Source organism: Vicugna pacos, chromosome 11 (assembly GCF_048564905.1).
Source record: "Vicugna pacos chromosome 11, VicPac4, whole genome shotgun sequence".
Taxonomy (NCBI): Eukaryota; Metazoa; Chordata; class Mammalia; order Artiodactyla; family Camelidae; genus Vicugna; species Vicugna pacos.
The window spans coordinates 88,814,654-88,841,387 of record NC_132997.1 but is presented as its reverse complement, the minus strand read 5'-3'; the positions used below and the strand labels follow the sequence as shown (position 1 = coordinate 88,841,387).

Sequence of the window (26,734 nt, the reverse complement as noted above, 5' to 3'; positions counted from 1 at the left end):
ATTCACTGGTTCGGCAGGACTGGAGTGCCAGGTGCTTGGCAGTGCCTCTGGCAGAGCTAGGACGCAGGTTACTCAAACACACACGGATGTTCAAGATTCCAAAGTGCTAGGATTCCCTGAGCCAAGATCACCCTGAACCTTGACCTGTACAAATCAGTATACAGCTGTCTCACCCCTAGCTCACTGTTGGTCATGGGAGAGGGGAGGTGGTGGGTGCAGCTGGTGGGAGGTCAGATGTAGTGTCCCAGCGAGGCCATATCTCCATCTTTGTCCCTGTCCCACCGCGGCCACCACCTCACACACAGCATCTTGCATTGTGGGTGCTTAGTGACCATGACCACTGGAAGGTTGGTGAGCCCAGTGTGTCTGTGCTGGGCCCTGTGCTGGGTGCTGGATGATCGTTTCCTGGGCACCTGGATGCTGGGGCACCTTTATGAGTTCACTCCAGAAGTCTCAGGCCCTGGCTCTTTCTAGGCTGCTCCCCAGCACCCCCAGGCTCAGAGAAATCCAGAAGGGGTGTTTTCTGGGTTTACAAGAGGTGCCACCAAATTCTGCCTGTCCACAGGACTCCATTCCAACCCACATGGGAGAACACCCTCTCGAGGGAGGCAGGTTTAGCATTCCTTGGCCACGGGGGGCAGGGGGTGCCGGCCTCAGGCGCCTCCAGAAGCCAGCTGAAGTTGTGACCCTCCTTGTCTGGGGGTCCTGGAGAACCCACTTGATTGCTCTCTGCCTGTCCATTCATGTGAAGGAGGAGAGACCCCTGCTTCACAGGGCTGTGATTGGAGAGATGGCACCTTGAGAGTAGTCATGGCAACACACATCTCTCTCCCTTCAGTGCGCACTGAGCTCTGTGCCAGGCACTGGGTCCTGGGCTTTAATCCTCCCCGCAGCCCTGCTAGTGCTCTGTTAGTGCCGGTGATTTGTATGTGCGTGGGGATGTGCAGACATGCAATGGCAGCAGGGCCCTTGGGACTGGAACCCGTGCTCCAAGTCCGGGCTCATGCCTTCTCCTGCTCTGCCTGGCTCCCACCAGCTCCAGGAAGGGCCCACGTGTGTGTCTGCTTCTCTGGAAGAGGCGCCCAAGGAGATGGTCCCGACCAGGCCAGCCCTGCCTGGTGCCCCCTGTCTCCAGCCTCAGGGGTGGTCCCTGCAACCAGGAAAGGGTGGGCAGGTGCAGGGCTGCTGGCTTCTTTCTGTGGCTCTGGGGAGCCCCGCTTCTTGCACCCCTCACTTGACTGGGGGTGACCGTGTCCACAGCCTGGGGAGTGGGATGCTCAGCGAGGGGAGGCCTGGGCCACGGTGACTTCTCCACACAACTGTGTCATAGGATTGCATCTGAGCCTTCCCGAACAGTGACAACAGATATTATTTTTTTATGTTTTTAAACTGTGAGCACTAGTAAACCAAAAGAATGCCCACTAATTCTGTCCTTACACTTTATTGGGTCTAGTAAAGACCAGTTATATCCCCCTAAATCACATTTTGGCTTCTTGTGCACACAGTTGACGTCAAAATGGCAGCAAAAGTCCAAGAACTAAAATTAAAAGATGGAACATTCATTCTTCTTTCATTGCTGTAGGGGAGACCGTGAGCTGGAGAGTCTTCTTTTCAAAATCTGGCTCTAACTCTTAACCAGCTCCGTGACTTTGGCGGGATGTTGATTGTTCTAGACCCCAGGCTCCTCCACTGTAAAGTAGCCCAGCCTGGCTGCTCAGGTTCTTGGGTGTTAAATGACAGGCCCATGACGCACTGGGCACAGTGACTGGCTCTAAATGAACGTAGTTGTGAGTGTGGGCTCTGGAGCGGTTAGACCTGGGCTGCGGTTTTTCCTCATCTGTGCTGAAACTGTGACACCAAGCTGTCCATGATGAGTATTGGTCTACAGGTGATTGGAACCTCTGTGTACGGTACTCGGATTCATTCATTCATTCATTCATTCACTCACTCGTTCAACAAATATTTACTGAACGTCTGCTTTATGCTGGGCATAATCCTGGGTGGTCACCTTCTCATGGCTGAGGCTGTCTGTCACCAAAGTGAAGATGTGAAAAAAAACAGTGATGGAGAGGAGATTTGGGCAGAAAGGCTGAAGGCGACACCCTCCCTGGGGATCAGAGCCGGTGCAGGGAGTTGGGGGAAAGGCTCAGAGGAGACCCTTGAGATCACTAAGAGTGGGCCAGAATGAGCCTTTGAGATCAACTGGTCAGGTGGAATGGTCGAGGGGAGAGTTTATTCGAAAATGGCTTATGTGAACCATGGAAATAAGTTGCTCTACCCAGCAGGAAATAAAAGGGAGGACTGTAGTTTTAAATTTAGCTGAGAGCTTTAGGTGAAATGTAGAAACGGGCTGGTGGAGGGTGGTGCGGTTGTGGGAAGTGAGAAGGCTGCTGTTGACAGGAGGTTGTTAAACATGAGAGTGGATTATGAAGAAACGTTATGGATTTTCTGAAAAAGGGGAGAATTATCATCTGATGGCAGTGGAATAAGTGATTTATTCTTTTGACGTGTAGCACCGCAGCTCCCTGTCTCCCGAGCAATGCCCCATCTAGGAAGGAAGATATTAGGGACCAGTTGTTTGCTGAGCTCAAAGTCTCTGTTGACCTTAAAACAACTTGCCTGGAAGAAAAATGACCCAGTGTGTATTTACTATTGAACATAATTTTCCTTAGGAAGTCTGCAACCCTTTTAAAGATTAATAGGGGATCTTCTTTTCACATGTTTCTGCTTAGAGTCTGTGCAAGTCCAGGCTGTTACCATCCAGACATCCATGTGCCTTCCCACCCCCTCCCAGGGTGCAGAAACCAGGCTCCTTTAATGTGTAGAAGGTGAATTAATGTTCGGCTGAGCAGAGCTTGGAGCTCAGGTACCACAGAGGTATTTAGGGCTGTCCTTTTGTGGGTGGAGGCAGAGGGGGAAGTTTTGCAAATTAGTAAAATCAAGAGAGCCTGTGTAATTTTAATTTTTCATCGCCTGGGAATCTTTAAAGAAGCAAGGTTTGACCGAAGGAAGCCAGGCAGCATTTGGGATAATTTCTGGAATTTACCTATATCCCTAAAGTAATTAGAGTCCAGTTTCTCTGTCCATAAACATCGTGGTGCTGCATTTCCATCTGAGGGTACTGACAGCATCTCCTTAAATTAACACAGGCCTGATGCCAGCCAGGCCAGCAAAAGATACCATGTAGGGCCATATGTAGCGACCTGCAGAATTGTCTTGACCTGTTTCTGTGGGTGGGATTCCACTGGCCTGTGAAACCCATTTCTCTGCTGGAAGGTGTAGAGGGCTCACAGGAGAAATCTCTCTTTGGTCCTAATGGTAGGAGTAAGCCTGATGTTCATCGTGAGTTTATCGAACACATACAGACGTTGAACAGGTGGATTAGTGACCTCAGGACAAAGCATTTCATATGCCAAGTTATTAGCAGGTAGATACTAGGGGAACTGTCGGTGTGGTCATCTCTCCCCTAGGGCTTCATCGAGGTCTCAGGGTCGTGGCAGAACGGGAAGCAGCAGCGTTGATGAGTTCTGTCCTCCCAGAGGAACCCCAAGCCGTTGCAGCAGATGACAGGTGCCAGCTACCCGTAACCCTCCCGTAACGCTTGGAAGGGCTTTCTGTCATTCAGCCAGCCAGAGCAATTTACTTAATTTAAGCTTCAGAGAAGTTAAAGTATTTGCCCAAAATGTCATGGTTAGTAAGTGGTTGAATTGAAATTTACATCCTGGCCCGTTTTCAAATTCTGTATGCAAAACCTTTATAGAGGACTGCTTTTTCAGAGTGTTTTAGTTTTCTGTTGTTGCCTTAACAAATTACTATGGATGTGGTGGCTTTAGACCACACAGATCTATTCTCTGCCAGCTCTGGAGGCCAGAGGTACTACCCGGCTCTCACCGAGCTGGCGTGAAGGCGTCTGCAGGGCTGAGTTTCTTCTGGAGGCTCTAGGGGCGAGTAGACTTTCTTGCCTGCGGCGCTCCTTCCTTGGCTCATGGCCCCCCTCCCTCCATCCTCCAGATCCGCAAAGGCCGGCCCAGTCTTTCTCACACTTCATCACTCTGACCCCCTCATCCGCCTCCCCCTTCTTTTAAGGACGCTTGTGATTACATTGGTCCCACCTGGGTAATCCAGGATGCTCTTCCCCACCTCAGGGTGCACAACCTTGATCACATCTGCAGAGGTCTTTTTACCGTGACAGGTAACAGATTCTCGGGCTCCGGGGTCTGGAGCGTAGATATCTTTATGGCCCATTATTCTGCCTCCTGTAATAGTTTTTCTTCTGAGCATTTGTCTCGTTTTTAATTTTCAGTATATCATGAATTGTGGAACTCGTTATTTCCCTCCCCTCCCAGTGGTTTCTCAGAAGCACAGAGTCAGATGTGTAGCTGTCACCTAGCCAGGGGTATGTGTGCGCTTTGTACTAACTGCACCACTATCTCAGTCTTGGTCTTATCTTTCTATGGCCCCCAAATAACCTTGCTAAGTTTTACATTGATTCTGTTGCATCAAAGCTGCATTTGAATGCATCTTGAAATTCTTTACGAAGCAAGAGTGGGCATAAATTAATGAAACCATGGTGGGTGACCTTTGCTGTCCAGGGTTCCTGAGCAGTTGACTTTGAGTGTCTTAGGTCCCAGGAAGAACGTGAAGACAACTTCTGTGATTCACTCCTGAAGATGGAGGTGCCTGCGGAATTATACGTGAAGTAAATTCACAGTTTGTTGGTCTGGAGTGTTAAGGTGGGGATTTGCTGGTGAAAGATTGGTTGAGCAGCTAGATTTCTATTTCTCCTAGTGGCCGAAAGTCACAAAGTGGTTACTGAAGTTTCCCTGAAGAAATGCATAAAAGACTTACTGGATAAGATTTACTCTTAAAGAGTTCTAGCATCTTTGTCACAGACAGCCTTGGGATCTCTGAGAGCATTAGGATAATTTCATCATCCAGAAAAATTCCCACTTTTTCTCCCTCCATTTCTTCCTGGAGAAGCGAGTACCACCAAAGCTAGATTTTCTGCGCCCAGTGGACATGCTGTAGCATGGGTAACACAAAACAACTTTATCCGACTTGGCAACACGGCACAGGGTTGTTTGTGATGACTTACAGGCCGCCTAGACCGTGACCATCAATGTGAGCGCTGGGGGAATTTGCTGAGCCGGGGTGGAGAGAGGAGCCCCAGCTGAAGGGCAGCTCTGGGGCATCTGACCAGGGGCTGCAGAGAGTGTCTTCCAGGTTGGCACGGATCCCCTTGCCAAGTACCATAACTTGCTTTTCAAATTTGCCACCGAGAGATTAGCTGCCAAGCCCTGTCGGCCTCTCTGCAGATGTCGCTTGATGGCTGTCAGTGTTCACACGAGGTGGCTGGGTGAGGGATGCCGAGACTGGTCCGATGCTGCCCCGGACTTCCCTCGGGGAGCTGCTGCAGTCGGATGTGATCAGAAAGGCTGAGGAAGCGCTGCATCTCTGCCCTGCAGCTGCTTTCACCAAGCCCCTTAGAGACAGACCGACCCCAGGCAGGACACGTGGACCACAGCGATGTGTGGCTCCACCTCTGTTCCCTGCACTCCTTCCTGTGGACCAGGCTCGGAGGCCGGCGACCACAGCCTCCTGTGACCCACGTGCTAGGCCAGGGGCTGCCCAGGAGCCAGATGAACAACCGTGATCGGGCCTCCCCAGGGTGGGTGGGGGTGGGGGTGCATTTGGGTAAAAGGGCTGTAACCTCCTAAAGACTCAGGATGAGGCCAAGCAGGGATTTCGGAGGAACAGGCATTGACTTCCACTTGGTCATGGGGGCCTTCCTGTCCCAGAGAACAGAAGCATCAGGCAAGTCTGAGAGGCTTCCTGGGCCTCATTGCTCCTTTCCCAACATGTGGCTGAGGCCAGGCGAAGTTGCCAAGAAGCGCATCTTCTGGGCAAGGCTTTCGTCATCCCAGCAGGTGTGGGAGCCCACAGCAGGGGGTTGAGGAACTCTGTGGAGCTTTGGGCGTCTGCACATGGCCTTTGCTCCAGAGAGGTCATGTTTGTTCCCAGGCAGGGGAGGACCAGGGCTTTCTGAAGGGTAGCCTGAGCCCGCAGCTTCACAGCCTGTCCCCGGCAAACACTGGGTCCTTGCGTCAGGAAGCCACAGTGTACAGTCCAAAGTAGGGAACAGCAAGGCGAGGAGACACCCCCTACAGAATCTGCTGCACACAGGCTCTGATTGGCTGAAGGATGCTTCCCAGATGTGCTCTCCAGTAGGCTGCCAGAGAAGAAGGGCTAAGGTAATTTGCTAAAAACAGAGAGAGGGAAAATCTGTTTTGTGTCACTGTTCCAGAAAATTACCATCCGGTGCTCTTGCTTCACCATCCCAGGGCTGATATGGGCAGCATGTTTTTCCTAATTGATTTTATTCTGCGTAAGAGATTAGCAGTATTAACAAACTTACTGATATTTAGTCACTGGGAAAAAAAAGTCTCTCCCCCCTAAGCCCCTGGGAAAAGTAGCTTTTTTAAAAAAAAATGCCTTTATCTATGAGCTCATATGACTGAGAGGTTTTAAGCAACACCTCTGGATTCCTGGCTTCGGACCCATCAAATTTGTTTTGGACAGACTTACTGCCTTCGGTTCTGGAGATTAGCGTGTACCGAGTACAGGCACACCTCATTTTATTGCACTTTGCAGAGAATGCATTTTGTACAGATTGAAGGTCTGAGACAACTCTGTGTCAAGCAAGTCTGTCGGCACCATTTCTCCAACAGCATTTGCTCCCTTCATGTCACTGATTAGTGATCTTCGATATTATGATTGTAACTGTTTTGGCATTTTTAGCAGTAAAGTATTTTTAATTAAGGTATGTATACTTCTTAGACAGTACTATTGCTCACTTAATGGACTGTAGTATCGTGGAAGCATAATTTTCATATACACTGGGACACCAAAGAATACGGGTGACTTGCATTATTGCAATATTTGTTTTACTGCAGTGGTCTGGAACTGAACCCACAATATCTCTGAGGTCTGTCTGTGTGTAACATAGGGACCAGCAGAAGATAAAGCTGTATGTTTCTCTGTGTTGAGTTGCTATATTTTTGTTGTAAGAGCCTAACATTAGAATGGACCAGAAACTGAGGAGAAAAGAAGAAGGGATGGGAAGTAAAAATGTATTGGGCAATATGTGTTCTAGGTTCTGAGCCAGGTGCTTTATGTAATTGTCACCTGGTCTCACAGCAGCCACTTAAAGCAATGCCAGATACCATTGGCCCCATTTTCCAGGTGAAGAAACTGAGGGTTGGAGAAGTTAAATACCTTTCTAAGGTATTTGACCATGGAAAGTAGGCTGGGATTAGAAGCAGGTGCGTGTCACTCCCAGGCCTTCATATTTTGGCTCCTCTAACTGACCCACTGAGAGAGCTTTCAGAAACTAAATGGCTTGAATTGAAAACCAAGATTTTAAAACATTAATGTTCACATTGGGTTCAGGTCAAGAACACCGGTGACTTCTTACATGAGCAGATTAATAAATGGAGACTGTTCCAAGGTTCTGGGTTTCAGGTGGGTTGGCAAGTCTTGCAGTCCTGGCTGAGCACTGGTATCATCTCGAAAGCCCCTTAGTATAGGGGAGCCTCCTTCATTGGCAGACTCACCACCCTCCTAAGCAGTGTTCCGTCTGCCTGCTCTGACCCCTACTGCATTCCTGCATTGTATGTAAAATGCTCGCTGAGGCTGTGCCATCAGGGAAACCTTAGCGAGAAGATTTTGAAGAACAAGCTGGTCAGATGGCAGGAGGGACAGAGCAATTATACACCTGAAGACTTGAACAAAATCCCAGGGAAATTAAAGCCCAGCACCCGCCTCCCTTTCCCCTTCTGGAGCTGTGAACAGGCAGTTGGTGACCCTTCTTGCAGGGAAGGCCATCTTCCTCCACTTACAATGTGACAGTGAACAGGACCTTCACCTCTCTGGCCCTCAGCTTTCTTGTGTGTGAGATGAGGGGATCCACTAGAAAAATCTGATCTCCATACTCAAAGGAAACCAAATGCCTTGACACTAAAATTATCCGTAATGGTAGAATAGAATCATGGGTGAAAATAATAATCATGCTTCAGAAAGAAGTGTTCTGTTTTGTTTTTTTCCCCAAGTAGCTTCCAGTGTCCAATAGTATTTCTGACATGGAAGGGAAGTCCAAGAGCTGAGTAAAGCAACATATTCAGGAACTCTGGGTAGTTAGTGTCAGAGCCTGGATCTCGTACAAGATCTCACAGTTCTTAGTCCAGGGCTCCATTCCACCAACCACACAGCTTGTGTCCAAGTGTGGAATTTGCCCTGGAAAAAAAAAATTTAGAGGATTAGGATAATCCAGGATGAGTTGAACTGGGCATCATTACTAGTATGTTTTGTACCTGTTCATCGTAACACCATTTTCCTAAAAATGTTAACAACACAAGTAGGTAGGTGATTTTTCCTCCACTGTCAAAAGACCATCTGCTGTTTGAGAAGATGCTCCTAGATTTTATCATTATAATCATTTTTCTATTTCCAGTTAGCAGCATGCTTCCTTTCATACGAGATCTTCTGCACAAACCACTGTTTTCTCTTCAGCAGATTTCCTGAGGCCAACTTGGCATTTGCCGGCATTTTCCTCCTCTTTAAGGGCGGGAAATTTCTCTTTCTGAGGGAGATACGTTTCTACATTAGTGCCTATTCATTTTCTTTTCATTTTCTCCGGGAGAAAACAATCAGGTTCATCACTGCTGTCGTCATGGAGATTTCTGGTCTCCAGAAGAAATCCAATTGTGGAATTTCTTTGCTAATCCCACACAGGACATGTAAGCCTTCTTGTTTGGATCACTGCAGCCTGGGCTGGGGAAGGAAGCCATTGACACAGGTTACAGCGTGATTCTTAACCCAGAGTGGGAAGGAAGGCATGTGCAGGGGGGTGGCGATCCTGGGATGTGGGGGCCGGCAGGACTGCAGGCGCTCACGCTCTGGTTGGCCACCGGACAGATGAAGATCTGGGGTGCACACAACCCGCTAGACACTTGGCTCCCCTGGCACCATGAACTCAGCACAGCCACAACCCACCTCACTCTCTTCCTTGCAGCCCTGTCCTCTTCTGTGTCCCCGCCACACTCCGTGGCACCACTGTCTACTGAGCTGCTCACGCCAGATTCTGCCCCCTCCTTTCTGCAATCTTGACTTCCATCCCTGCCTTCCCTCCGCTCAGCCATCCTCCTCCCCTCCTCCCTTTTTGGCCCTCTTCTCCTCTGTTCCTCTGCTGGCTGCAGCCTCCTGCATAACTGTCCCTCCTGCCTTTGGCCCGTTTCTGGCTCTTCTCATTGTGGCTAGAACAGGGAGGGCACAGAACAGGTCCGAAGCAAATCTTTGCTTAACAACTGGGAGACCCAAGAGTCTTCCTGCTCTGCAGATCTGATCGTGTTACTTCTCTGTTGAAAATCCTTCAATGGCTCCCACTGCTTTTAGGGTAAAATCCAAACCCTTAGGTCATTCGAGGCCCTTCGTGATCTTGCCAGCACGATCTCCTGTCACTCACCATTTGCATCCTTTGGCCCGGCCATCTCAAGTGAACCACTAACAATTTTATGGATGATGTGTGTGTTAGGTGTGGTGGTTGAGGATGTTCTCGGGCTTTGGAGTCCCGCCGAATGTGGTCCCGTACCAGCTTCACCACAGCACTGTACAGCCTGGGAGGAATTACTTAACCTCTGTTTGCCTCAGTGTCTTCATCTGTGGAATGGGGCTGCTAGTATCACCTACCAAGGTTGTTGTGAGGATTAAATATGTGAATCATGTCAGACACTTAGATCCATGCTTGGCAGGTACAAACACCCCATGATTGTTACCCTGAGATTATTATGAACGTGGTTACTTTATCATACGCTGCTTCCTTCTGCCTGGAGTACGCTCTTCCACATTTACCTGCAGGATCCTACCCTTCCTTCAAGTCTCAGTCTCAGTATTACACCTGCTCTGAAATCAGCTTCTGTTCTGTTAAAAGCTTAAGTTTAGAATCAGAATGTGTGGTTTTAAGTCCTGGCTCTCCTACTCACTATTTCACTCTGGTCTAAATTTGCTAAGCCGTGGTTTCCTCCTCTGTAAAATTTGGATAATAAAATAATGGTCCCTACCTTATGAGAGTCGTCAGAAAAAAATGTAAAGTACATGAAGACATACTTAGCATATACTAAATACTTGATTCACGTTAGGTGTCATTTTTATTAGCAGCCTTTTTTACCTTTTATCAAAAACTAGCCACTGTTGCATTGTAAGCTTTTGTTTCTCTGGGCTTCTAGGGGGCAGGTTATTTGAGTTCAGGGACAGGGAACTGATTCATCATCAGTCAATGGAACGGACAAGAAGTCAGCTCCTTTGTCAATTCACGTAATCATTTGCACACGTTGCTTTAAGAGACTTCAGAGGACAGAGGACTGTTGTTGGGATGGGAGGATCTTTGGGGAGGTCTGTTTTCTTTCTTTGGAAGATACTGAGGACTGGGGGTTAATTTACTACAATATTTCACATTTCATTTGAGACGAAGGTGGTTGGGGATGGGAGGGGAAGGCTGTCCAGGAAGTGCCAAGAGAAGACACATTGGGACTGACTACATCATGCTGGTTTTTAAAGAGTGTTGTGCCAGTAAATATTTAACAACCGGCTCTCCAAGAACAGCACAAGGCCCTGATTTGTAGTGCTTGCTGATTATCATTGTGTAAAAACTCCCACCAAGGCCACTTTCAAGCTACCACTGTGATGTTAACCGACTCGCGAAATTCCTGAAAATGTCCCCATCCGCCCATAACGAGCTGGCTCCCGCACGCTGCTGCATAAACTTCTTCTTGCTTCAGTTTTTCTGTCTGGGGAATGTGAATCCTATAAAGTGACTATCCTGTCTCCAAGTATAGATGTCTGGTGGAGGTGGGTCAAAGGTGAAGGAACCTGGGAAACGTTAGTGTCGTCGTGATGCGTGTGCTCACGGTCATTTTGAAACTGTTTCCATCCGCTGGCTGATTCCGTCTTAGAAGTGGAATCTGTGCTGACAGTCTTCTCTCAAAAACCCAGCCTGTCCGGGATGATGCTCAGAGCAGTATATCTAGTTTTATCCTCCCAATCAGGGTTATGTTCTCTGCAGCAGACTGACTCAATTAGGCTTCCATTCCAGAGTCCAATTGTGAGTCAATTCTGAGGTTGTTAAGCAAAATGAGTCTGGTGGCATTAGCCTCGCGCTGGAGGATAGTAATCCGCATCACGGTGCCGTTCAGTTAATAGTCTGCTCGAGAGACTGCGAGTAACAGGAGACTCGGAGATAGCACGACCTTTCGTCCATCTCTGGGGGACGGCCGGGAGCGCAGGGCTACCGGGTCAGAGAGCTGATCAGGTTGCGGGCAGACCTGGAGCCCCAGCTGCCTGCACCACAGTTGGCCTTTGCAGAGTTAGAAGCCCGGTGCCTCTAGATCATTAACTTTCATGATCAGGAAAATTCTTCTGAAATTAACACTCAATCCAAGCTGGATGCCGTTGGTGCCAGTTGAGTAAGCCTGGGTCACCTTTGGGGATTTCCTCTGAAAAATAAGTCCTTTAACCAGGCTACAGAAAATGACCAGGTTTTATGCCCTTCAGTGTGTTCAATTAGAGTCAGAAAACGGCAGCGAGGCTGGACCGTGGGAGAGATCCAGGCGCACCCACAAGCCTCATTTAGAGGATTTGGCCGAGCCACTTAGCTTCAGCACATGGCCCTGCTTGGGAAGCGTTGTAAAGGGACTGTCTGAGGAGTGTCAGGTGCTGTGCAAAGAAAATAAAGCCGAGCTCCAGCACCTGCCCCTGGGAGTCACAGTGATGGAACCAGGCACTCGACATACGGAGTGTGCAGATCGGCACAGACAGGCAGGTGCAGACACGCCTTGTTCACAAGGGTTCCAAGAGTGCCCCATCCTGCAAGAACACTATGCAGCCTTTGCAGCGCGCTGTGAACTTAGATAATTTCATCAGGCCTTTTAATCCCCTTCCAGTTAAAGTTGTAGGAAAGGAACACAGAATGTGCTTCCTGCAGGCCCTTCACACACCTCTGTGATCTGCACACGTCTGTCCTCCCTTGCTCTGCCCCACCAACGCAAGCTTGTTTGTATCACTAAGTATGCTCAGTAAATACAGTTTCCCGGGTGGAAAGAAGTGAAAACAAGCCCGGGTATGTTGGCTGCCAACCCGAGTAAGCAAAAAAGAAGAAAGCTGAGACAACCATCCGTTGTCTCCCACGATTGCCAGATAATCTCAGTGCTCTTGAAGTCCGTTGTGTTCCTCACACAGAAACAGAGCTGTTGTCTGCTCTGTTGGATGATGACCTCAGAGGTGGCCCAGTGCTCATTCAGGATTTCTCCAACAATATCCTCTTCAGATTAAAAAAAAATAGCCAGTTGGCCACAAAGAGCCCTTTTCCTCCCCAGACCAGCGTTGTCTGTGGCCCATCTCCATTTCCGGGTCTCTGCAACTCCAGCATCAAAAGGCTTCCGGGTGGACTGCATTGGCCCCTGGAGGCTTCCAGAATCGCAGGCAGATGCTGCTCGTTGACCAGGAGACCCGCTACACCCAGTCAGACAGAGAAACCGCACCCAGAACCAGCATCACCCTGTCCTCCTGCCCTTCCTCCCCTTCAGTTCTGGGAAGGCGAGCTCCTCAGTATCACTGGGCTGGAATAAATTACTGCCCCCCACACACACATACACACCGCCCAAGCCGGGGTGGTGGATGAGACATGACTTATAAGACAGATACACATATTTTTAAAGCCACTAGGAATTACGGGAGCAGATGGGCTGTAGGATCTTACTTTGATGCCAGGGACATGTTTCTGTATAAAGTAAATATTTTCCCAGTGTGGATCTCCGGTGAGTGTGTGCAGAACCGTATTTCCTAAAGATGCAAATAAGTCTAGTCAGAAATAAATATTGAATGGGAACTTCAAAGCATCTTGATTTCTCCAGTTATAGGCCCTGAAGGCTTCTCTGTGAAGAAGCAGACACAGGTGGGTGAAGGGACGGTTTGGGGGTGGTTGTATAAGAGAGGATGCTAATATTTTGAGTTCACGTTTTCTGTATTTTGTCTGTGTGGAAAAAAGCCTATCAACAAAAGAATAAAGGAAAAAACAGTGTCTGTCCAGAAGCTTAGGATATTTTCAAGCACATCCCCCACGCCCTTTTTTCCCGTTGCAGATCTCGCCTGGCGGATTTTTTCACCAACTGCCAACCGGAGTCAAGGTCTGTCAGCAGCTGTCTGAAGGAGAACTACGCCGACTGCCTCCTCGCCTACTCGGGGCTTATTGGTAAGACTGGGGAGAATGGGGAAGGGAGGAAAGTCAGACTCCTTCCATTGTAGCCCGCTGCTCTCTGTGGATGTAAAAAGCTCCTACAGTAGCCCTCTGTGCTGGTGTTTTGATGTTGGGCCCTTTAGGACTTGCTGGTAAAAAAAAAAAGGAAAAAAAAAGAGGCTAATGGATGCACAGAGGCAGGAAGCAGGGATTATTAAGCAGCAAGAAAGCAGCAAGTGTGGCGACTTGGGAGGCACCTCAGTTAGAGAACCGACCACATGGCACAGAAGTAGGGGGAAAAGCGTGGGGGAAGAGGAGAGTGAGTCAAACCAAGTTAATTGAATTAGGGAACTTTGGAGAAAGGGAACTTGGAAGTCATTCAATCTGGGGAAATCAAAAGGGCTGTTTCCCAGAAATGGGATTCCTGTTTGCCATTATTCTGGATAATTCAGCTCCTGGTGGGTACGAAGGGGTCTGGGTAAATTTTTTTTCCCCTGAGAACAGACGGAAAGAATATTTTCTGTCTTCCAAGACCTGAGACCATAGAAGAAGCAGGTTCATGGCATTCAGGAGAACCATGCAGTTAAACGAGGCACCAGTGAGTTGGAAGAGGGACAGAGTGAGGCAGATTCATGCCAAGGGATAAACGGGCCAGGCAGGAGGGAAGGAGGAACTGCCGGTCCCGGGCACTGCAGGAGCCTTGGTGGCAGGGCTCTCTCACGACTGACGTTAGAGAAGAAACACAGAGTGAAGGCTGTGGAAGGATGAGCAAAGTCACGGTTGGCAGAAGCGTGATGGCTCAGCCAGGGTGTGAGCTCCTGCCAGCATCACATAAGTCACCAGGCAGGAAGAACGTCCCACCAAGAGTGACAGCACGGACCAAATTCTTTGTCACCGGAGGATCTTCAGCAAGAACCACTGGGAATAACCAAGGATACTTAAGCAGGGACACTGCAGGTGCCTGCACACTCCTCCCAACGCTGTCTGCAAGGATTCTCGTGCTCCCTTGGGTAATACCTTTCACCAGGTAGTACCTTTCACCGTTCTTACGGTGTGTCCCCTGAGCTCATCTTCCTGCAGTCAGGACTCTAAATTTGCATTCACTCTCTCCTCTTCTTAAGTAGTCTCTAGTAAGGATTACTTATCAACTGTGGAATTTCAGATTTAAGAAATAATGGAAGTAATTAAGGTGTGCTCATTGTAAAGAATTAAAAAAAAAATACAGAGAAACCCAGAGGAGACAATGTTAAGGATCTTCTGCCCCACTCCCGGATTTAATCACTGCTAACACCTTAAGTCCGTACCTTCCAGGCGCCCATGCTCATTAAATCCTCTACGAGGGGCGGAGGTATAGAGCTCCCAGGCACTTCTGGCTTGGCAAACTGTTACATACCTGAGGATAATGAAATCCTCATCATTTAAGGGACTAGCTGGTCGAGACAATGCATTCAATGGACCAAAGTTTATTTCTCTCTTGGGTCCAGATCTTTCCCTCCACACTGGTAATTGGGTTCTAGCTTCTCTCAGAACCAAGCTTGTTCCTACTTCTTCCAAATGGCAGGGATCCATTATGGCACCAGGCATACCATGGGTGCTTAATGGACATACTCTAACTGTCTCACTCAGTATTTGGGGGGTGCCCGCTCCCTTCTCACCCAAAGTTAAAAGCTGCTTTCTGCTGTGGGTTAATGTTTTCATCTCAAGGTATAATGGGACACGATGTAGTTCACGTCAGCAAGGGATGTAGGGCAAAGAAGTTATACCCTTGACCCAGAAGAGCTTAAAAATAATTTTTTTTTCTGTTCCTGGACCAAATATATCCCGTGGCTCACTGGACCACCTATTACTTCTTACTTCCATAAAATATATAAAAACAGAAGGCTTCTTGGCATGAAAAGGCATTGCCTGGTGTGAACCACCCAGGAGAAGACGTTTGGGTCCTATTAAGTATACACGCGTTGTTTATCTGTGCCAGGACAGAACGCATCAGGAAAACATGAATACAGGAAGATGTAGGCAAGAGAGACCACCCAGCATTTCTCTGAGGACTTTTGAGGACCACTGAGACAATACTCTAGGAGCCATGGGCTTAGAGAATTTCCACTGTTTGTTTCCAATTTCGTCACAACGTGGAAGACTTTATGCAAATCAGTTGAGAGTCTGGTGAGCAGAGGCCTCTTCATATACATTCAGGATGCAGCATAACCTATAAGGAGAGCTTCTCAGCTTCCCTGTGTTCCTCTGAAGGAGCCATTTGCTTCCGAGGGAAGTGGATTTCAAAGTCCTGAAAGGATTTTTAAGATATGTAAAACCAGCTCTATCTATTTATAAAGATTAATGACATTTTCAAGAAAATGCAAGGGATTTGGCAACTCATGCATTCCAAGTTAATTTCTCTCCTACTCCACGACATGCATACCATTTGTGCAGAGAAAAATACCCTAAGTGCAGCCCAAGGAGTTCTGTTCGAATTTTTTTAAGTAAATGTGTAAATTATTTTATGTGCTCAAGAGAAATTGCCAAGAAAATGCATTGCTTAAGATAATTTCCCACTCAGCAAACACAATGTTTGTAATTAGCCACGGTGCATCCGCTGTCAGAGGAACATTTGTTTCTTTCTAGGCTATAGAAAAGTTTATATCATCACACGAGATTAAAACGCCTGCCTTGTTATCACTCTTGTAGGTACAGTCATGACCCCCAACTACATAGACTCCAGCAGCCTCAGCGTGGCCCCCTGGTGTGACTGCAACAACAGTGGAAACGACCTGGAGGAGTGCTTGAAATTCCTGAACTTCTTCAAGGACAACACATGTCTCAGTGAGTTTGGAAAAAATAGGCAACAAACACACAAACATGTTTTCCCCTCTAACTTCAAGCTGTACCTTCACGTTTCTTGCGTCTGCCTCCTCCGTCTCTCTGTCTCTCTTTCCCTGATGGCGGAGGGTGAATCCGGCTCCTTTTGGCCCTGCTGCATCACTCAGCAGGGACAGAGCAAGCCATGACCTGAGTGCTGCCAAGACTAGAGCCCGAGAGAGGGAGAAAGTGAAACCACTGAGAGCACATTATGTGGGAAAGAACACTTCTACCCACAGATGAAATTTTGATCTTGGCAACCAGCGCCGAGTCAGTTCCAAAGGCTCTTAAAACTTGGGCGGAATAGACAATGGGAGAAGCTCAGACAGATTAGATGGGGGTAGGCCTCCGAGGGCTCCCTGAGAAAAACGAGAATATTAAACATCAATAGTCCCCTGGATGTTCGGGCTTGGTTCTGAGGAGAAGCAACAGTTCTTGAGTGGGATTGGCTGGAAGTGCAGCCGGGAGCTTCGAGGATGCAGATTATCTCCGGAGACGGGGCTGGAGGTTGGGACTCTGCTTGGAAACAGTATTGGTTATTATTGTAAAGTCCTTTAGGCAATTTAGAAACATGTTTCCCAAAGAGGGAAGGATAGAGAGAAATGTACGGGGGTGAATGATGGGCACGATCAGATGAACTCCGAAAGCTCTGTGCTGGGTCTCCCTTTTATCCAGGACGTGCACTTTCCAGGTGTTGAACCAGCTGAGATGCTTGGATACCTCACTCACATTTTGTGGCAGCCACCGTTTATTTATGGGGCACCTTCTGTGTGTGTAAACACTCCATAGGGAGTGTAAACTCACTCTGGAGGGAGTGTATACATTCATTGAATGTAACCTGCACAAGAGTCCTAGAAAATTATTATCGTCTCCATTTCACATAGACCACCCATGCCAGAGACAGAATCCAAAGCTGTAGTTCCTTCTGCAGCCCCCTGAGCCCCGGGGGGCTTTTGTTTCATGCCTGATACTGAAGGGCCTACTGGACAAGAACATATGCCTGGGCGTCAGGGACCAGGTATGACTTCCCGGTGGGAGGGGTGGACCAGGATTCTAGGACGTCGTAGCCACCCTCCTAAGCACTGTGTCCTCAGGTGACAATTTCTCCATGATGCGCTGACCGATTTTTAAAGAATTAGCTAACTGTTCACCACGTGCACATGGAAGAGTTTTTAAGTGTCATTTCTAAAACTTTTTCAATTGTTCCTTCTGTTGAGAAGACAAACCTAAGAGATTTGTTCAGCAGGTACTTGAGTAGGAAAGCTGTAACCAAATGCTTTGATCATCTTAAAACTGAAACAAGCTTTTGGACACGTAAGAGAAATTTTAAACCCGTAAAACTAGCCTGAAGTACATTTACGAAGACACTGGGCACACCAGGGAACTATACCTTAAGCCTCTTGTTTGGTCTTTACTAAAATATATCTGTATCTATCTATCTCTCTATATATATGTATATATATATATATATATATATATCATCTCCTCTTTTTCACATTCTGCACACTCTTCTGGCAGAATACAAATTTTAATGAAGATAAAGCAATGACAATAGAGGTCAGTGTGAGGAAAGATTATACTCACTTGGGCTGGGAAACCACTGCCTCTAAGAAAAATGAAAGTTGTCCGTGCTTAATAATATTTTGGTGAGGGGGGAGAATGGTATCTTATTGCTAATGACTTTTCAATAAAAATAAGTGCACTTGGTCTTCGACAGGGACCAAAGCCAGCCAGAATTTTTCTTAGTCATTCAATTTATACTTTGATTAGAAGAAGCCAGCCTACCAAAGACACAGGGCTGTAAATTCAGTCTCTTGCAACAGGCCCCTAAAAAGAAGGAATTGGAATTCGTCGATTCCAACCCAAATGCAATAACCCAGTTCTGCTCCTTTTAGGTTAACCAAAACTCTCCGATTCCCCTAATATGAGCATGACTCCAGCCTATGGTTTCCTTCTGGTAATTGGGAGGGAAAGTTATTTTTAGACCAGAATGCATGGCAGAGGTGAGGGGAAGAGCGGAGAATGATCTGGAGATGGAGAGGAGATGCCAGTTACCGTCACTCAGGTCTTTCTTCAGATGTCACCCTGTGCCTCTTGGCCAACTTCATTTACGCTGTATTTCTTTGTTCCCACCCGCAGTGTTCCTGCTTAGTTTGTCTGCAAGCATTTCTCACTACCTGATGTGTTACATATTTTACTTATATGCCTCCTCAACCAGAATGTGGCTTCCATGAGGGCAGGGACTTTTGTCTGTTATTGTTTCTTTGCGGTCCACTGACGATCCATCCCCAGCACAGAGCAGTGCCTGACGCTTAGTGGATGTTCCCCGGACTTTTGAATGAATGAATGAGCAAGTGCGCAAAGTCTCCCCAAGTAGCAGGGCAGACAGGCTGGCAATCACAGGTAGTTTCAACACATGGCAGCAGTCTCCTGAATCTGCCATTCTTCACAAGGAAAAGGAGGGTTTTGTTGTTTTGCTCTTGTTGTCCTGGGGCACTTAAGGAAACTAGTCCTGCAAATACCTCTTTCTTTACCTTCCCCCTGCCCGTTAAGCCATGTAGCATGGCTGGGAGCCTAAGAAGCACTGATATTAATTTGAAGCTGTTTCTTACAGCCTGGAAAATGTAAAGTTTTAGAAAACAAGCTTCCAATTTGCTGAACTTGAAGGATAACAATTTTAGGACAAAATGTCACTTCTAAGAGGAAGATTAGGTTTAAATTATTCTGTCTTGTGTATCAGCTAAGAGTCATACGTTAACAATTTGCACATTCAGGTCCCAAATGGAGGAGTTTGATTTCTTATACAATGAATATGAAATAAAAAAAAAATCCTAAATCCAGGCCAAATCCCCGAGGACCTGATTAAAAACTGTTTTTATTCATTTGGGGGAGGGGAACAACACACAACCAATTTATTCTTGCCATAAAAACAATCTAATCCCATGAAATTGTAATAAGCTTTTAAAGTTTTACATTTTAAACTTTTCATTTAAGCAGGGCTGCTCCGTCCTAATTATGCAGATTTTGTTTGGAAGACTGGGAGCAGAAAGAGAAAAAATAATCTTACTTAAATTTTCACTATTTATTATTGATGAGGTTTGGGATGGATTTTTTTTTCTTTCTTTTAAAGAAACTGATTGCGTTGGTACTTTGAGCAATGCTGGGTTCATAGTAGGTGCTCGTGGTAGTGAATCACATTGTTTTGCTTTTTATTCTACTGCCTGCCAAATCAGTATCATGCCCCTGAGTCACCCCCGTCTCGTAGTTAGAGATGTGGTGCTTAAAAAAAACCACTAATTAGTTTGCTTTTAGTATAGGATTTTGACAAAGCCCAAGCATTTTCCTGGAAGATGAAACAGTGATTATGATCCCAAATAACAGGTCTGAGGCTGGGTTTCAAAAGGCTCGACTGATGAGTGTTTCAGGGCAAGGATCTTGCTCAGCACCTGGTACACAAATAGGGACACAATAAATATTTGTTGCACTTAGAGCATAGCTGAGTGTCCAGCTCAGTGTTTAATGAGTGAATTGATTTTTGAGCATCTGACCCATGGCTGGCTCTCAGCACATGTAGGGAGGATGGATGGATGGGTTCTGTTCAGAGAAGTCCAGTGCACTCATCAGAATTTCTAGTGTGCCTCTCTGGCTTCTTGTATCCTGTCTGTTACATTTGCTGCTTGACTTTGAAATTGGATTTCCTCCTGTTTTACTGCAGAAAATGCAATTCAAGCCTTTGGCAATGGCTCGGATGTGACGGTGTGGCAGCCAGCCCTCCCAGCTCAGACCACCACTGCCACCACCACCACAGCCTTCCGGGTCAAGAACAAGCCCCTGGGGCCAGCGGGGTCTGAGAATGAAATCCCCACTCATGTTTTACCGCCTTGTGCAAATTTACAGGTAAGAAGAGCAGGGGCCGAAGTCCCTGTGGGCACTCACTTCTTGGAGAGGGGCGGGCAGCACAGATTCATTTTCTGAAATGCATTTAGAGATGGATGGCGAATGATAGAATGCTGCTCAGGTTTGAATCTTAAAAGTGCATTTTAAACATGCGAGATGGAGATGGTGATGTGCCGTAGGGTGGAGAGGAAGATGAGCTCCGGAACCAACTCTACCGTTTACAAGGGGCAGGGCTTTGGCCTCGGTGTCTCCACCTGTAAAATGAGGGGGCTGAGCAGAGAAATCCTTTAGCTTTCTGTTTGTGGGGTGGTGGGATCAAATTGGCTCTTTATGTATTTCCTACGCTGACTCAGTGTTCTCTACAAAACCGCAGCATGTGGGAAACGAAGGAGCTCTTGCTCTGTCACCATCGCTGCCCCCTAGACTCAGTGTGGAGTATTCGGCTCTGTCTAAAGATAAACCAGAGACAGTGTTACTTGCGCAGCGTTAATGCAAACGTAGAGTCCCGTCCAGGATCGTTCTTCAGGAAGCTCCTCTGTGGGAGAGGAGCTGGGCTGAAAACCCCTCGTGTGAATAGAGACCAGTGAGCAAGGCCCAGCGACTTCTCTGGGGTTCATCCGGATCTGCAGTGACACTCTAATGGTGGTTTCCTGACTTGAGTCAAAGCAGAGTGTTTATTCTGCCTTTTTCTTGATGTTTTTTCGTCGTTAACGAGTATTCAGCTATTTGGGAACGTATTCCTCTGTTCACCAAGCATTTGCAGACACTTCACCTCCTTGGCGGGCACCCTCCTGACGGCTGCGGGAGGGGCGCTGCTACTGTATTGTTGCCGCGGTGCTGTTAGCCTTGTTCTCTCACTGGCGGACGTGGGGGCTCAGCCAGGTAACTCTCTGACGGAGCTAGTGAGTCACAGAGCCAGTCCCGGGAACTGTGAGTCCTGTGTTCTTTTCATGGTTCTTCCTGGATTTAGGGGGCAGTGGTGACCATGTGGTGACTTCCACCTCCAGCCTTATTAGGGAAGGGGACATGTGCCATGCACCATGCTGTCACTACACATTTGTCACTGGAATACATCCTCCCTTCCCCCACCCCTGGGCCCGCCAAGGATCAGCCTCACCAGAACACTTGTCGGAAACCTTCCTTGCTAAATACCTCCTTGACTCACAACCCAGTCTGTTCCCTGGAAAGTATTGGGACAGTTTTTCCACTTCCAATTTGCTTTCTGTCTTCTCACCTGCAGCTTCCCCTCTTCTTAGAATATCCTTCCTGCCATTCAGCTGAGCTTTGGCCCCCCTCCTCTTCCTCCTGGGTCTCCACCAACACACTCATGCAGACGCACTCACACACACAACACTAAGGAGAATACAGGTAGGGAAGCCACCAGCCTAAGGTCAACCAGATGTTCTTCATGCTTCCAGAGCATTTCCTGAGCACTTCCCATCTCCAAAGCCCCGTGTAGAAAATGCAGAACTGGGAGGAGGCGTGAGGAATACTATGGCAGCTACCTGCCCCATCTTGCAGCAGAGCCCCGAGGCTCAGGGAGAACTGACCTGCACTGAGTAGATCTGGAGGGAGACAGAGCAGTCTCTTCATCTCTGAGTGCTGCTTCCTCCTGTGTCCAGACATACCTGTTCTTGTCAGGTCCACTCAGACTCCAGCATCAGTAGAGACAGGCGGCCAGATGAGGGTAGGACCCTGTTATGATGAGGTGATGACAGTGGGTCAGAGGTGGTTCCTGACCGCGAGAAGAGGCGAGCTCCAGCTGCAGCAAAACCAGGCTTTTGTCTGCACTTGTCTGGGATGCACAAAGCATGGCGGCAGAGGCGGTGTTCAGCCTATTTATTAAGTTCCTTCTGTGTTTTGGAAACTTCATGGAGACGGGCATTCAAAGAAACCAAAATCTGTCCTCAGTGAACTTACAAACTGTGGGCATGATGCAGCTTGTCAACATTCTTGGAAGGTCAGAGTAAGTTAATAGACGCCGTCTCAGAAGAACAGTCTTCGCGGAAATTCCGTGAGATGCGTTTCCCGCACGGGAGGGGGGCCGGTCAGCCATGAGGAGGTGTTCTTCCCACCTCCCTGCCCCTGCCCCACCAGATCACCTGGCTTCTGCATCCCGGGGTGCAGAGCTTGGCTCAGCCACACAATATTTGCCTCCAACAAGAGCTGCCCAGACACCCCTCCCTGTAAGGGGCACTCTGTACCACTGCAGCGTTGCCCTGGCATCATCAGGGGGCACATGAGGTCTATTCCCAAGAAACAGCCTTTTCTTCCCCTGTATTAGGGACAGGAACTCTGCCTCATAAATGGAGGGGCGAAGTAAAATTAAAGCATGATGTTTATCTCACGGCTGCCGTTTGACTTCTCAGCAGAGGGAGAAATGGAGGTGTGGGAGTACCAGGGAAAGAAGGGGCGGCCACACCTCTCTTCCCTGTGACGCGCAGAGTCCACATATCTTGGAGCAGCAGCATTTTACTTCCAGGGAGCCCTTAAGGATTCCATAAAACTTCACCTCACTTCCTAAGCCAGCTACCCGTTTGAGCCCGTTTTTGTACCTGTGCGGTGCGGGTGAAGGCATGGGTCCTGCTGCCAAGCCTGTGTGCAGAGCCTGGCTCTTGTCCTCCCCAGCATCATGGCCTCTCCAAGACTGCCTCCTCCTCTATAAAATGCAAGGACCACCTAGCTGCTAGATCGAGAGGATTAAGTGGAGTAACGCTTAGTGCCTGGGACAGAGCGAATGTTCCAGAACGTCACGTGCGATAGGTATCTTAACCCCAAGTCAACTGGCCACTTGGTCCCTTCACAAGAGAGTGATGGTGGTGCTGTGTCTTGCTTGGGGTGAGGTGTTACAGAAGGGACTTTGGTGTGAGTCAGCACTAACAGGTGTAGAGTGTGTTTTGTTTTGCAAAACATCTTCCCCGTGCGTTGTGCCCTTTAGTCCTCCCAGCAGACCATGAGTCGAGTATGCTAGACACCCCTCTCTCTTGCAAATGAGGCAGCTAAGGCAGAGGCAGGCCAGTGACGTACCCGAGATCACGCAGTAGTTCTCTGGAGGGGCTAGGGTTTCTGACTCGGAGGCCAGTGTGCTTTTTGCCTTGCTTCATGACCTTGGACAACCTGGGCTCTTTGAATTAGGCGTAGACAAAGAGGAAGAGGGGAAAAATAGAAAAGGAGGTCATGCAGTATTTGTCTTTCTGTGTCTGGCTTATTTCGCTTAGCATAATGTCCTCCAGATTCATGATCTCATTTATATGTGGAATCTAAAAAAGTTGAAGTCTTTAAAGCAGAGACAAAAATGGTGGTCACCAGGGGCTGAGGGGTAGGGAAATGGGGAGATCCTAGTCACAGGGTACACAGTTTCAGATACGCTGGATGAATGAGACCTGGAGCTCTGATACACAGCACGGTGACTACAGTTAGCAAATTCCAAGTACACGCTACATACAGTATTGCCAAGAGAGTACAGCTGAGTTGTTCTGACCCCCGTCCCCCCAAACACGGTACCTATGTGAGGTGCCGAACGTGTTAATTAGCTTGAGGTAAACCTGTCACAACGTATACGTGTATCAAAACATCACATTGTACGCCTCAGATAAATACAATTTTTATTTGTCAGTCGTACCTCAATAAAGCTGAGGGGGAAAGAGAAAAAGAGAAAGGGAGGAGGTTTTAAGAGAGTTGTCCCAGAACTTCCTGAAGGTAGCGATGGAATGATGGGGAAAGCAGAAAGCTCGTGCTTTAGGCTGGGGCTCTTCCTGCGGAAATTCCGGGAGACGGGGCACAGGAGGAAGACCGAAAGTTCGCCAGTAAAACTTTTTGCAGCGTGATGACCTATATTAAGAATGGCTGAAAGAATCATTGGGAACCAGAGGATTAGGGGGAGATGTGTGAGTGATGAGACGGCCTCAGCCCGTGAGAACGTGGTCCCTGGCGTTGATTTAGGACTCCTGCTTCAGCGTGGGGCTCCCAGGAGACTCGTTCTTCCCATCTGTCCTTCCTTCGCCAGCCTAGCTGTCTTCAGATAAATTACCATTTGCCAGGGGGGGTCCTAGAAATATCTTAGAATGGCGTTTGTCCCAGCCGCATGTGTCATCACTCAGAATAGCACTGACTTAAACCAGCTTGGGATCCATTGGTAACAGATTTGGAGAAAGTCAACTATCTTTGGCAGCTCTAAAGTTCACTTCCCTCGAGAAGCACCCTCTTGTAATATTTTTAAATATACAATAATATGAAAAAACTCTCAGGGACGTGGGTTTCTGTCTTAACATTTGAGATAGATTTCCCCCTTGGAAGGGAAGACATAAGAATAAACATTTTCAAAAGTCGGCTTCAAAGTGTAATTATCAACAAACCAAACACAGTTCTGTTTGGGGAAATGGGTGGCCTTGGGTGTGGGGCGTATAGGACTCATTTGCAGTTCTTGTGAAAGGCTCAGCTTTAAACAGAGGAAAGTTGATTGATTAGTATAAAATGTCATAGAAACATCCAAGAGCTAACCCCCTGAGGTGATAAAATAGCCAGTTTCGGGTAACCAGCCAAGCTCCCATGTCAGGATTAATTGGCGGGCATATTAGTAACAAGTGTGACCAGGGCTGTGCTGTTGTCGGCATATCCCTTTGACTCACACAAAGCGGTCACATGAAAAACAAAGAAACATTGAAAATTCTACCAATTATTTCATCTTCTGTGCACTTGAGTGGTCTGGTAGCTGGAAAAAGCTCAGGATGTTTAAACCAAATGGACTGAACTTGTTTAAAGGAAATATCTTTGGGAGGTATAGGTGTTGGAAAAATCTCCATTTGGCCTTATTAACTCGGGTGGCTTAAAGAGAAGACCTCTTAAAGTGGCCTTTATAAGCCCTTGATTTCCATGGTCAAACAGAGGAATTGAAACTAGGGAATACAGCCTTGGGACTAGGCCTGAGGACCCCTGAGGAAATCTCACTGCTTCAGCCCCTTTCCCAGGAAAGGGGTATGATGCGTGATTGGGAGGATAGATCGCGGGCACGCACGCAGAGCCGGGGCTGGCGGGATGGAAGCAGGGCAGTTGTGGGCCGTTGTGGGGAGGCTCTGGGAAACAGGGCTAGCCGCATCCATAATCAGTTTTTTCGTGAACCAAATAAAATATGGCCATGAGCGAGAGATGGAGGTACAGCATTTGTAGCTCTCAAGTTTCAGTCTCCTCCCCTCGTCCTAACGGGACTTTTAAGACAACATTCTAGAAAGGAATTTAGCAAAACAGCTTTCTCCATCGTAAAAGAGATGTGAGCAGGGTCCAAATGAATAGCTTTTGCAAGAATGCATACTGCTGAAGCCAGCAGTGCAAAGGCTAGCTGTCTCCTTCCCCCCGTCAACAAGTGGGTCGTCTTCCTTGGCAGTCAGACTGTGCCAGCCCTGAAGGTCCCACAGCTGGGACAATGCCAGCCCTCTATGGGCATGGGGGCAAAGGCCTTGACGTGGACATCTTTCTTGAAGCAGAGAACCTAGATTCACTGGATTTCATTCTAGCTCTGCACCTCCCTGGTCTTTCAGGAAAGCCTCAATACAGTTCGTTCTCCTGGCCGAGCAGAGTTTTGAAGCTTATAGCAACAGGCTGGGCACTGGTATGTTGTAGCACAGCGTTTACAGGTTGCAGGGAGGGGCAGAGGGCAGGTGTGATTTGGGTATCTTTGACACCTGCTTGTAACCTGTTCAACTCTGACATATTAGAATATTTGAATATTGCACTAGAACATTGAATATTAGAACATTGCAAAAATCTTTATCTGAAACAAGACCTTCCATCCTGTAAGAACAGCTTGCCCTACCCCTCCACTGCCCCAGTATCTCGTCAGCCCTAAAAAAGTCCATCTGTACTGGATGGGACCAGACCAGACCGGAAATCATCGTGAAGCTTTTCCCAGGACCAAAGTGCCAAAGCCTCAATGTGGCAGGAAGGCGATTATCCAAACTGCTACATACTCAGGACTCCACTGGCTGTGACCAAGTGAAAATTTTAAGTGTTGAGTTTTAAAAGGAAAGCTGCCAATGGGTGTTCCGTAAATCATTTGTGCCAGCAGACTGACCCCATTATGTCAGCTAATCCTGGAAATACAGGAGGTAAATTTAAATCTTCTAGCATGAAGCACTTAATCAATATTCTAAATGTTTTTCTTGCAATTTATGCTAGCAGAGCAATGGGGTGCTTTGGCGTCCCGTTAATCTTCCACTGGAGAAGAGGCGCTTGAGAGCAGGGCCAGGGTGGTGAGATTTTGCACAGGCTGACTGGTGGGAGGGCAGGAGGCTGGAAGGAGAGGGAGAGAGGTGTTTATTTCTCACCCCCATACTCAAGCCACCCCTGCCAGTGGGTGGAGCCCCCCGGTGGCACCTCCTTAGCGCTTTCTTTTCGACCTGTGGTTGACAGCCTAGGAGCGGCTGTGCTGGGAAGAGCATGAGCTTTGGAGTTCGCAGGACTTGAGTGAGGATCCCAGCTCACTTCCTACTGCTTTGTGTCCTGAGGCGTGTTTCTTACCATCCCTGAAGTTCTCCTGTAAACCATCACCCACCTCACGTTTGTTGTAAAGATTAAGGAACCAGTGCCAGTGTGCAGGGGGCCCAGCACCACTGGCCAACCCTCCACACTTGAAAGCGGCCACCACTGTTCTTGTGATCGACGGCACGTGTTAGAGCTCTAACTCTGGACCCTGGGACTTAC

The 26,734-nt window shown here is 47.9% G+C and overlaps 1 protein-coding gene across 8 annotated transcripts in view; it reads left to right on the top strand.

Moving 5' to 3' along the window:
- Positions 1-26,734, top strand: part of GFRA1 (GDNF family receptor alpha 1) — a 196,225-nt gene that overhangs the window by 148,302 nt on the left and 21,189 nt on the right. For all 8 annotated transcript variants that reach the window (XM_031682553.2, XM_031682554.2, XM_031682552.2 and 5 more), the window contains 3 exons: positions 13,191-13,300; positions 15,971-16,105; positions 19,857-20,038. In XM_031682553.2, coding sequence (XP_031538413.1) covers positions 13,191-13,300; positions 15,971-16,105; positions 19,857-20,038 — 427 coding nt within the window. The remainder of the gene's footprint in view (positions 1-13,190; positions 13,301-15,970; positions 16,106-19,856; positions 20,039-26,734) is intronic.